This window comes from Lissotriton vulgaris, chromosome 11 (assembly GCF_964263255.1).
Source record: "Lissotriton vulgaris chromosome 11, aLisVul1.2, whole genome shotgun sequence".
Taxonomy (NCBI): Eukaryota; Metazoa; Chordata; class Amphibia; order Caudata; family Salamandridae; genus Lissotriton; species Lissotriton vulgaris.
The window spans coordinates 774717598-774731305 of record NC_141699.1 but is presented as its reverse complement, the minus strand read 5'-3'; the positions used below and the strand labels follow the sequence as shown (position 1 = coordinate 774731305).

The window sequence follows — 13708 nt, the reverse complement described above, 5'->3', positions numbered from 1 at the left end:
ATTACATAAGTTGGTACAGCAGCTTTTGCAAACTTAGGGAAATATTTAGAAAGAATTGGCATGGGGCAGTGCCACAAGTAATTTTGCTGCACTGCCCTCCGCCAATTCGAAAGGACAGAAATGCACTGTATTTACAAGATACAGTGCATTCCTGTCCTTTCAGCCGGCGCAAAAAGTGCAGTTGTGTGCCAACGCAGGCACCCTTTCACCCTGTTGCAAGGGTGTCTGTGCTGTTTACATGATTGTGTTTGTGCAGGAAGGGGCATCTTCTTGCACAAAAATAATCACGGGTGGCATTTTCCTCGTTCTATGTGTGTTGCAGAATGCAGCGCACATGGAAAGAGGAGAAATGTTAACATTTCTCCTCGTTATGTTTGCTGTGGGGAGGTGCAAGATTTTGGCGCTGCCCCAGATATATGCAGGTTGTAAATCTGGAGCAGTGTCAAAATCCATGGGTGTTGCATGGGAACACCCAGAGCAACGCCCATGGCATGCCTCCCTGCGGTAATGGAAGGCAACACATGGATTTGCGCTGAGTGGCCTTGCACCTTATCTACAAGGCCATCAAAAGCCATGCAGGGTGGCTTTGCTTTGGCTTGTAGATATGGGCCTGCACTGTGTGCCACTCAAGCATAAAAAAAATGACGCTCCAGTGGCGCAAGGGGCTTGTAAATATGCCCCTTCATTTTTGCACTACAAGACTAAAAGACTGCTTCAGACTCATTTTTAAGAAAATAAAAATGATGGTACATTTTTTACTTTGCATTCACATAGCAACCAGCTGCATTGAGCAAAAACTCTTTATTTCATACCTTGTTTGAATCTTGGATTATCTTTACATTGTCTGCTCCAAACTTATCAGCATACAGCTTCAGCAATCTCTGAGATATTTCAGACAAGGCTGTCAACTTGGGTTCTTTGTAGATGTATTCTTTCCCCTCCTCTTCCTCAAAGAAGCCCTGTAAAAGACACACAGAAAATGAGATCATGATAGAAATTGATACCGACAAAAGAATTGATGATTACCCTATAGGTTATAGGTTGCTCTGTATGTGGGAACATAGGGCCCAATTTAAATGTTGGCAGTAACAATATTCCAGTCGCAATGACGACTAAGTGTGCCTACCACCAACATGATGGTTCACCTGCCAAATTTAAAAGTGGGCGGACAATAGTTAGACCACGATGGAGGCTCCTTCATCTTTGCAGTGACAAAACCTCTCCAACAGTCCAACAGATTAAGGGCCGTCAGAGAATTGGCTATATGTCTGTTTGTCTAATTAGGATGGGTGGACATACAACTGTTTTTCATTGCCCGTCATCACCAGGCAACCCCTGATGGTAAGGGGCCGTAAAATAAAAAAATCCTAACTTGCTATGAGAGCTGACTCCGATGGCAAGGGGGCCATTGTTTTTTTTTCCGAAAAATAAAAAATCCCACTTTAGGTTTTTGTAGTGGAAAATAAAAAAAAACTTTGAAAACTGTGCAGTATGGCTCCATCATGTTTGATGGAACCGCAGGACAAAGTTCCAATGGATTCACAGGAACCTCTTTAATGGCGGTTCCTGTGAATGCTAGAAATGCCCGTCATACCCTGACGGCATTTCTAAATGTGGCAGTTGGGTTCTCCGCCAGGGCAATAGAATATTTTACTCCGTTGTCCAGGTGGAAAATGGCCCGACAGCAAAAGAAGTCAATTGGGATCTAAGTCACCAAGAATATAAAAGTTGCCACAGGCAAGGTGTTTTCATTTATTTACTCTGGATATTACTCTTAGGGCTTTCTGAAGCTTTATTTTTACAAACTAGCATAGTCTTGTGGAGTTTTTGGACTACCCATTGCTCCTGTAATTTGCTACTTCTCCTACCACTACACACTTTCACCTCTCTCATCAGTGTCAGTTGCTGCAGCTGACTCGCAAGCATTTTGTTAGTAAGTACATTTTTCGCTTAGCTCTTGTTGTGAGTACTCTGACAACATGTTTCATCAGTACCTTGAAAGCACTACATTGCTTGCTTAGAATTGTTCTAGTGTTGCACCTGTAGCCCATGCACACTTTGTATATGAGTACGTACATTTCTTAGGTTTTCCTCCTGAGTTACTAAAAACAAATAACACATGCGTTATACATTTTCAAAAAAGTCGAGATTTACATGCTGGATCACCCTTTGTGACCAATAATTTGTTTGCATAGTTTTGGGAGTTTGGTGAGAATTTTGGATTTAAGAAAACCGACATGACTTTGCGCCCCTCCACTTACTATGCGCCATACCAAGATGAGAAAATTCTGCTCCACTGGCTAGTATTTGGTTGCTCAGGACTGGTTTCCATTTTGAGAACCATGGGACTTTTTTATCTGGAGCTCAGAGTTACCTTTTCTACCTGTCCCCACTGCAGGCAAATGTTACTTACTCTACCTTAATAATTAATCAGACGCAGGGGCGGCCTTAGGCATGTGCAAGCTGTGCACCTGCACAGGGCCACCAAACGCCAGGGGCCTCCACGCCAATATATATCCTTGGTATAATAATCCTCTGAGGATGGATACCTATTTGCGCTGCGGCCCCTGGAAGGGATTTGGCAGCCCCTGGCAGGGATTTGGTGGCCTCTAACTCTGTTCCACTTCCTAACACCCTGACCCCCCCTCCTGAGCTCCGGGAGGGGGGGGCTCTGCCCTGCCCAGACCCCCTCTTCTGGGCTCCCTACCTACGCTCCCTGCCCAGGGCTGCCATGAGCCTAGAGCCGCCCCTGTCAGACAGAATCATATATTGTCTGCAAAGCAATTTTCAGAACTATGATGGCACAGAGGTTGGTGGCGGTGTTTGGCAGGAGGGCAGGTGTGATTTGTTTTGGATGGGGTGGCCGGCTTTTAGATGGTGGTGGCAGGAGCTCAGGCATTTATTTTTCAATGAGGGAGTAGGAGGCTATACTTTGAGTGTGGTATATGTCAGTAGGCTAATTTACTTTGTATTTGTTGCTTTCTGTCCTTTGGCATATGTTGAGAGCAGAGGCAGATGATGTGGGTGTCCATATATAGAACACAAAAGGATAGATGATTAAAAGGTGAATAAAGGGTATTTTTCACCTCGGGTAAAAGCTTCCTAATTTTTCAACACAATTAGCCAGCTATAATTCTTTATGAAATGTATGATTCTCATTGAGAGCCAGTAGCAAGTGTACTAGGTTTTAAACCTGGTTTCCAACAGCTATGACACAGCAAATGTGGGAAATACAGGTTTTTCCCACTGTTTATCCGTCATAAAATAATTCCATCCTAACCTGATCAGGTTTTCAGAAAGCTTGTCTGTCTAGCTGCGGCACACTGCACACAGATGAAGAGCAGTGGACACAGCTTTGGATTGAGAGAGGGTAGGAAGGCACAGACTGGCAATAAATAAGGTATTATTTTTTATATATTTATATATTACAGAGTGGTGGTAGCATCTCTGTAGTTATAGTTAGGGTTGCCAGTGATAGGAATTCCTCTGATTTCTTAATAACTTTGTGTCCATTTGACGATTCTCCACAAATCTTTCAAGAACAATTGTTTTTTCTACATCAGTAGAGGATGCAAAGTTTCACGGTAATTGGTCAAGAGGGTGCAAAGAAAATAGGGGTGGTCCCAAAACGCGTTTTTACTACCATAAATTTTCCACAAACATCTTTTGTTGCATGCAGTGGCCAAATGGCTGGACCGGATTTGGATGAAATTTGCCAAGATTGTAGATTATGGTGTTCAGATGAGCCTTTTGGGTGGTAGAGGTTAGTAGGGTAAGTATTTTTACACTTATAAGGCATTTAAACTTGATGATATCAGTTGTAACTTTAGATTCGCAAAAGTTTGCAAAACTACTGCAGTATATGGCGATGACTAGACATTTTGAAATTAGCTAATGACTGCCTTCACAAAAGTTAAATGCAGACATGCTGCTTTAATCACATTTTGACTGTGTTCTGGGTTACAAGCTTAGAGGTAGGTAAGTATTAAGTTTTGTATTTTTTCCGTACCTATTACCACTTCAGTAAAGTACTAAAAGGTAGGGAAAAACAGTTATGTGTCTATACATTTTGTAATTTTTTTGGGGTACCACAATACTACAGAGGAAGTGCTACGATACCTAAAAATGATTAAAAAAACATGGTAGTACACTATATTTTACAAATTAAGTGTAGTACAGCGTATCTACATGTTTTTACATGTTCAATGCTGTAAGAAAAAATTGTACATAATATCACAGAAATACCTAAAAAATACAGTGCAACTTACGTAAAAAAAGTTAAATGTGATAATACCTGTTAGGTACTTGCATGGTACTTCATAAACCTATTTTAAAATATGTAAAAAGCATATATCAATAAAATTACCTGTCTAATACCACTTTAATGAAGTGACAATAGGTAGGGAACAATAATAAAAACTTCTACTTACTCATATCAAAAGTCCTAACCCAGAACACAGCCAAACCGTAGGAAAAACAATATGGCTGCCTTTTGATATTGAAAACATATCTGCCTTGTCATCGCTATGTACCACCTTATACCACTGGGCTACCACAATATACCATGGTCCAATTGATAAATAAGGCCTAGCCATATTATAGCATTGTGCTACCCTTGTCTCATGCATGGTGTTGCATGGGCAGCACAGTACTTAGTCAAATTTACAAAGCAATGTATGGCCACCATGCTTGGCCCTGCATTGCTTGGTAAATCTGGAGAAATGCAAGACAACACAATTCACTGCTTTAAGTTACTCTGCACACCATAATCTACAATTCTGCCAAATGTCACCTATATTCATACGCCACTCTACTCTAAGCCACTCCTCCCTACCCTACTCGACGTTAATTCACTACACATACACTATTCCAATCTACACTACTCCCCTCTACCCCACTGCAATGTACGGCTCTCAACTCTATCCGACTCCCCTGTAGGTCACTCCAGTCTTTATCACTCCACAGTAGGCTACTCTACTGTAGGCTACTTCATTATATGATATTCCACTCTATGCCATTCCACTGTATGCCACTTCACTCTACGACTATTCCACTGTATACCATAACATGGTTTCCCACTCTACTGTACACTATTCCACTATATACCACTCCACAGTACGGTACTCCAATCTACGCCACTCCAGTTTATGCCACTTCACTCTATGCCACTCCATTCTATGCTACTCCAATAAACACCATTCACTCTATGCTACTCCACTGATTGCTATACCACTCTTCCCAATTCCACTCTATGCCACTTCGGTCTATGGCACTCCACTCTACTGTACGTAACTCTACTCTATTCTCTACCACTTTATGCCACTGCACTCTACGCCACTCCATCAAAGCTTTTCCACTGTATGCCACTCCACACTATGCTACTCCACTCTACGGCACTCCAGTCTACGCCACTCCACTGTACCCCACTCTACTGTACACCCCTCCACTATACGTTAGTCCACTCTATGACATTCCACTGTATGTCACTTCACTCTACAGCAATTCAACTGCATTCTGTTCCACTGCATGCCACTTCACTGTACACTATTCCGCTGTATGCCACTTCACTGTACACTACTCCCCTTTATGCTACTCCAATGCATATCATTCCACTCTACCCCACTCCATTCTATGGTATTTCAATATACAACACTCACTCTATGCCACTCCACTGCATGCTATTTGCACTCTACCCCATTCTACTGTACGCCATTCCAGTCTCTATCACTCCACAGTACACCACTTCACTCTACTCTACTCCACTACATGCCACTCCACTCTATGCTATACAACGGTATGCCATTGCACTCTACACCACTTCAATCTATGCTATATCATGGTATGCCACCACACTGTATGCTACTCCACCTTGCGCCACTCCAGTGTATGCCACTCAAATGTATGCCACTCCACTCTACGACATTCTCCTCAACTCTATATAACTCCACTCTAAAAAACTCTATGCCACTCTACAACATTCTACTCCACTCTATCCACTGTCCAACTCTGTAATCCAGTCTATGCCTGCACACTCCATTGTACATCACTCTACAAGATGTTTCAACACTCTATGACACAGCACTCCACTGTACAGTATGAGACACTACTCCAATTTATGAGAATTTCCTTGACTCTCTTACACCACTCCACTCTAATCCATTCCACGCCACTCTACCGTATGAAATGCCAATACACTTTATTATACTTTACTACACACTATGTTATGATGCTGTACTCAACTTTACTCCACTCTACTCCGGAGTACGAGACTTTACCTCACTCTACACCACCATACAATGATCCAAACTATAACTCGTCACGCCACCATGCACTGTTTTCTCACAAATTATGTGATTTGCGATCTAATAAGTGTTATTGTAAATGCTATTATTTGAAATTTTATAAGCAATATAATATAAAAGGGTATAAACCGTACATGGAGAAGGCACAAGTTATAGTCAATGTAGTGGCCCTATCAATTTGAATACAGTGTCTATGAAGGTGCGTAAATTATAATTATTTTAAGGTGTTGCTCAAATCATAAACTAAAGGTATAAGTATACCTTTACAAGCTATAAACTTTGTGTATTTTAAACTTGGTTTGTATTTAAAGAATTAAGGTACAGAAATTTGAAAGTGGTGCGCACATTATGAATGTAAGTTGTAACTATATATTATAAGCTATATCACATTAACTTTAGAATTTCTAATGTAAATGTCGTTTAAGTTGGGTTTGTATAGATAGAATAAATAAAGTTTTCCTAACTTTAACTTATCCTTTACCTTTGGTTTTTTCTTTAATATTATATATATTTTGGTGAGGGGTTGATTAATGAGGGGGTGGTGTGGATGGTTGACAGGACAATTCTTTTGGAAAAAATTAAGGAGAGGCAGGCATGTTAAATGCAGAGGGTTGTGGCAGTGGGTAGCACAACATCAGGTGTGACACAGAACGGGGTCTCAGACAGGTACAAACATGTTGTCAATGGCTCTCCCATGACTCATCTGTCGCTTCAAAGCCAGTAAAAGCAGGGTGAGATGATTTGGGTAGGCTAAACACAACATAAAATATTAGCTCTGTTGGGGGAGCTTTCGGAAAATAGGTGGCTCCAGTAAGGATGTCATTGAAAGCACAGAGGCAAATTACTTTATGCATTTTTATAGCACCATGGGTGAGTCTGCATTGGTACCCATTACTGAACCACCTTCTAGCACACTGGAAAGCTGTTTCAAGACTTCAAGATGTGCTGACTTAGGCACGCTGGAACACAGTCAAAGATCTTCCAACTGTTTGAAACTAATGACAGTATTTACAGCTAGGACAGTTTTCCTCCACAGATTCAAAATCATCATGTTCTCTTCAGGTTGGACTCCATGGTGGTCATGTCTGTCATAAATTAACATGACTATTTTGAGATGCCTAGTGGCCATCTCTAACGATGCTGGCAGCTCAGGTGAACGATGGAGCAGAAACACATCTACTTTCATTGAAAGTTTCGTATGTGAAGGGAAACAAGAGAATTTAGACACACTCCTCAAGCAGGGTTTTCCATCTCCCTAGTCACTCCACAGATTTCCTAGGAGGCATGCCATAGGTTTGGAAGTTCATTTCTGGATGTATTTGCTTACCCAGAAGAGAAATATTTGCTCAAACATTCAGGTGGTGGAGGCATTAGGGTGCATGCCCTGGTAGTAGAAGGGCCCCAGCAGCTCCTTGTGCCTTCCCTCCTTTGATCCCCCAGATCCCAGCTCGCCTAAAGGGTGGTGATAATGATGGAGACCTTTGGCCAAGGAGGTCATAGATTCAGCTCCCCAACAGAATTTCAATCTAACATCTAAACTCCTGCTTGGGGGTCTGTGAGTGCCATGTTAGCTGGTTCCTGGCTGCAGACCCCCAATACAGTTATTTGAACCATTAACATCCAAAATGGCACCCTAGGTCTACAAACCTGTTTGGGCACATTGTGCCGACTCTGGGGATATTCTAGGTGTCTATGTTGCAGACCCCTGTATAATTAGACATCTCTGAAGGGTCCTGCTGAATGACGGGAGGTGCAGACAGCCCCAACAGTACACTGCAGTAGGCATACAGAGTGGGGTTGTGTGTCTTCCGTGGGTAGAGCCTAGTCAAAGGTCAGGTTCCATGACAAATCCTTGCAACGCCAGGCCAAAACTCATGTGATGTGAAGCGGGGTTGGCTGCCTATGGCAGGTTCTGCCAGGCACCCCCTCAGCCAGACCCCACTGCACACATCAGCCAGGCAGACTTCAGTAAATCCCCATTGCGCAGATCGAAAGGCAGTGCTGAATAGATACTTGGCAGGAGAAGTGCCTCTTCAAAAATATACAAATTTATGTGAAGGAAAGTTTTATTGCCTCTGATTTATCATGGTTCCCCTTTGATTGATCTGATCAGAAATTGACATGCCTACAGAAAAGTTAACCTTTTAAATGTCTGCTAACTTTCGTGCAGTTTCATCAAGTATTGCCAAATGTATTAGCAAATTAGCACTTTTTTCCCATTTACATGTGCTTCCCCTGGCCCACCCACGCGAAACTGAGAGCACCAAGAATAAACTACACATGGTAATGCTCTGCCAAATTTCAGTGAGATCCATCAAACTGTAGCAAAGTTATTAATTAGCACATCAGAAATGTTTTAGGCCACCATTTAATTGGCCCCTCCATTTTGGATCTGCACAACACCTGACATACCTGCACTAATTCTAACATATTTACTTTCTGCCACATTTCATGATGATTCATCAAACAGTACAGAGGTTATTAGCAAATGAATGGTTGCTTCCCCCTCCTTCAAATTTGAAGAATTGTTTGGAACGAAACTTGACATATCAAATAAAAGCTAATTCTTCTAAACTTCTGCAACATATTGTGCAGATTCATCATGTATTGTCAAAGATATTGGAAAATGTACACTTTTTATTTGCCTTCCTTTGATGGATCTACTCGGATTCGAAAATGCCAGAGGAAGCTTAACATGCTAAGTTTCATGAATATGCTTCAAATGGGGCTAAAGATATTAGCAAATCATAAATGCCTTTTCAACTAAGATCTACAAAAGTGGCACCTTTTTTTAAATACTACTATCTCAAAACTTAAAGAATAGATGTACATCAAATGGCATGCTTCCTGCATAAAATACTACATTCACATCAAGTTTGGTATAAATAAATTGTACAGTTTTTGCTGCAACTGTGGCAAAATTCCTGAAGGAGTTAAAATGGGAAACCTCCCATTAACATCATCTGAACATATTGACTTGAAACTCCACATATGGCATTCTGGGCCTTAGCTGTCTATGCTAAGCCAATACCAAATTTGGTGCCAATATATCCATTAGTCTCAAAGTAATATTCAATTCAAAAATGCGTTTTTTATCATGTAAATTGCTGCTGAATCATAACTATAAAGTGGTGGACACTCTCTATAACTCATGCAATTGCTTTCCAGGATTAATGATCATAATTCACTTCATCAGGATGTGACTTGAAATGAGAAGTGAAAACAACTGAGCACAGGCCAAATTGCGCTGGTTTAATAATACACTGTGGAGTCAGTCTGTTGTCTGACACCTCCCACCATCAGGCATGTGTCATCATAACTGGGCTTCTTCTGTACAGCGTACATGCATTAGATATACACTGGTTATCAATAGTAGGCACTAGAAAATATGAAGAAGCGCAAAGGCTAAAAGACAAATTATTTAGGAAACTGTTAGACACCTTTTTAAAAATCTGGCAGGGCTGGTGCAGAGCCCGCTATATGCTGTGCTAGCATTTAAGTCTGTCAATGCCAGTGATTTGTATTTGAAGAATGGTATCTGTTGTACATAAGAGATATGATGATTGTAGGACTGGAACTGTCAAACTCAGTATGTGGGTGGTGCTTATGACAAGCGAAAAATAATTTATTTTTTTCTAGGGGGCTGCATTTATTTCTATGCATGCCTTATAGGATAAATTGGGACAAAATTGTAATAAAAATATTGAAAGTTTTTCTCCTTTCCCATGTGTATTCATGCATGTCAAAAACTCCTTTACATTTTCATGGTTAAGGTGTGCGTGGGTTCTCTTATACACATTCTTCTCATCCATCAATTATTCATTAAATGATATCAGTAGTGTATCTACTTCTTTTCTGGCAGGTGATTTAGGGCCCGATGTAGGTGCCCTTATACCGGTCGGAAACGGCCGAATTCGGCCGTTTCCCACCGGTATTAAGGTTTTCTGATGTAGGGCATGCATTTACAGAATCGGTATTTTACCGATTCTGTATTTACCGATTCGGTAAAATTACCGAATCTGTAAATACAGACTCGGTAAAATACCGATTCTGTAAATGCAGATGTAGCTGGCACATGTCAGAGTGTCACAGGGCTATAAGAATCGGTATTTTACCACCCAATCCAATTGGGTGGTAAAATACCGAATACAGGTGTGCATGCACATCTGTGCATGCACAACTGTGCAATGTGACACACAGACATGCCCTTAGGGCATGTCTGTGTGCCACATGGCACACAAGTCCGGAATTGGGGTGCAAGAGGGTGTCAAAGTGACACCCCCTGCACCCTTTCAAAAATCGGTATTTACCGAATCGGTAGTTACCGATTCGGTAATGACCTTTGATTCCTATGGGCTGCAATTCTAATTTACCACTTCTTAAATACCGAATCGGTATGATTCGGTATTTTAGAAGTGGTAATTTAGAATTACCTACATCGGGCCCTTAATAAATAAAATAGAACCCGAATTGCCATTATTTTGGCTAAAATAATAAAGCCCTGATTTCTGGTGGCTACTTAATTTTAACCACTTAGCTGCAGGGGGTAATTCCCCCGCTGTACTGAGGGGCGCGCACAGCGCCCCCATGCTCATGACAAGCTCAGCTTGTCATGAGGCACGGCGCTCCGGTGCCAATGACGAGCTCAGCTCGTCACAGCTGCACCCATTCCCAAGGAACGCTCAGCACAGCATGGGAATTATCCCCTTGTGTGAGCGTTAGACGGCTCATGGCGAGCACCGGAGCGCCGTGCCTCATGACGAGCTCAGCTCGTCATGAGCATCGATGGTGTTAATGAGGCGGAAAACGAGTGTAGTTCCAGGCCCACGAAATTTATGTGATCCCCAGGAACACTAATTAGCTTTTTACTTCCTCTGGGAGATGTTAGCTGCTGAAAGTGCCCAAATCTCTAGTTCCAAGCCTGGGCTTATAAGAAATTGAATTAGACCATAAATTACCTATTTTCACAGCATTACTTCATTTCTTAGTGGATGCTCATGTTGCAATTTGTAGTTGGCCTGACTTTCCTAACCCACGAAGAGGTGGCTGCTGGAGCTTGGTGGAAGTGGTGGTGTGTAATATCTTCCAGTAATTCCAGTAGGCAAGCAAACAAAGCAAAAGCAACTAAATTTAGAAGGATTTGAGAAGTTCCTCTCCCCTAAAAGGTTTAGAAAATATTAGTCAAATAGTGCATTTAAAAATGTAATTTTGGGAGGATTGGGGAAGATGGCCACTTGGTAGCGTTTTTTCTGGATGCACTGTGGAACTTTTGGTTTTGAAGAAACACCTTTTCCTCTTCTCCGCTCCTCCCAATTCCTTGAAATGGTGTCGGAAGGGTCAGGGAGCAGCCGAGGTACGTATTTAGACCTTGACATGGTCTATTTAGTAAGATCACTTCGCACATAGAAGGGGAGAGGGTCAAAAGACTATACTCTACCACCCCGAACCCACAATAATTGACAGTATTTAGTAAGATGACAGTTTTACACCCACCGCTCACATCACACATCTAATTGTGGCCACCATTTTGAAATGCTCCCGGATGTTTCTCTTCTCACAGGGGAGTGTTTTTCTCCATTACCAAAATTGGATTAATTAGTCTCTTTTGACATATATATCTGACATTCATACTCTTCTTCTTTTGGCTCCACATATATAAGTGTTTGATTATGTTTTTCTCAATGGTGCTAAGAATTTTGTATGTTAATTACTTTTTTATATGGCTTCATACTTTTGTCTTCAAGCATTTACCTCTGAATGTGTATTTGCCATCATTGGGTTGCCTTCCTTGTTTGAATAAAAAGTTACCTCCAGTGGTTCCTGAAACTCTCCATGTAGTTTTATCCTCATGATTGAAAAAATATTCTTTCATCACTTGCCTTCTGCCTTGTTGCAAGTTCTAGATCCTAATTATTCAATCTGTGTGTTTGTTCAGCAGCAATTTTAAAGTGTCACATCTTTTTTGCTACTTATTAAAACTATAGAAAGTGGAGGCAGTGCATTGGTCTAAATCACATGGTTACAATCTTATCTAATGCTAATGGACGCAAAGACTCTGGTGAAAATACTAATAAAAAGGCTAAGGAAGATCCATCTTCTCCAAATATATCACCTTTGCCTCTGACATTGGAAGATATTATGGACAAACTCAGAATTTTTAGACCATTTATGGTGGAGAAAAGTGAAGCACTTGAAAGAATTGAGGAGAAATGGTCTAATTGAGTTAGTGGCGCGCAGGATGCTGTCGCTAGAGTTGACTTTCTAACTAAGGTGGTAACCCAATTGAAAACGTTAATGAAAGACTTGGAAAATTGCAATTGACCTAATCATTTGACCATTTATGGCATACCGGACTGTTCCAAAGGGCCTGATATGATCAACTTTTTGAAGCTTCATATTCCAAAAATAGTAGGCCTACAACCTTCTGTTTACCTCAACATCCAACATGCACATCCGATTGGTTCTCTCTGTACCTCAAACTCTAACAGACTGAGAGGGAATATTGCTCCCTTTCTTCAATTTTCAGATTTAACAACTGTTCTCCCTAATGTCAACTCCCTTTTAGCCCTCTTATTATCCCGTTGTTTCTCTGCCCCCCACTAGCATTTAGTTCAATGTTTTACCTTTTTGTGAATTTTTTCTGCACATTGTAAATTGTTTATTATTTCTTAATATGTCTACCTACCTTGTAAAGCGCTCTGATACTCTTGGATCCAGCAGCGCTATATAAAACTTCCTAAATAAATAAATGAACTAAAATGTTTTGGTTTGGTCAAAAGATTTTCTTTAGTCAGGATGTTTCCAGGGCCACTGTTATTAGACAGAAGACATTTTTGGGTCTCAGACATATGCTTAGATCTATGAACCCTCGATACGGACTCATTCATGCTTGTTAATTCTAGGTTACCTACAAAGACAAATTAACAACTTTCAAGGACCCTGTGGAGCTTAAGAAATTCATATATACAATGGACAAGATATGTAACTTAGTACATCTTAAAATATTTTTTGCATAATGCATAATCTTGAATTTTGTTTTTCCTTACAGGTACCCTGTTTCCTTTTGTTACATGGAGCAAGACATTGCGTTCCTCATTGTCTTTTTGTTCCACTGTTAACATTTTATTCACCAATTATCATCCCCTTTGGTGTTTGGTAAGTTCCCTTTCATATTATGTCGGAATGGTCTTCATATCTTTTTCTTATTTGAAGCATTTATTGTTCCTCTTTTGATTGTTCTTATCATATTTTCTATTTCTTGGTGCTTCTCATACGGAACGCCTTCTGTATCTTTGCTCTCCCCTTTCCATCATTATTATCCTTTTGGTGCCTATTACATGACTAAAGTCTTGCGGCTTTTCGTCATCTTTTCTCTTTATTTACTATTGGACAGTCGTCATTGTCCC

At 40.9% G+C, this 13708-nt stretch overlaps 1 protein-coding gene across 9 annotated transcripts in view; it reads right to left on the bottom strand.

Moving 5' to 3' along the window:
- The window catches only part of DOCK10 (dedicator of cytokinesis 10), a 1740483-nt gene that overhangs the window by 81088 nt on the left and 1645687 nt on the right, over window positions 1–13708 (bottom strand). For all 9 annotated transcript variants that reach the window (XM_086943899.1, XM_086943900.1, XM_086943901.1 and 6 more), the window contains one exon: window positions 813–959. In XM_086943899.1, coding sequence (XP_086800025.1) covers window positions 813–959 — 147 coding nt within the window. The remainder of the gene's footprint in view (window positions 1–812; window positions 960–13708) is intronic.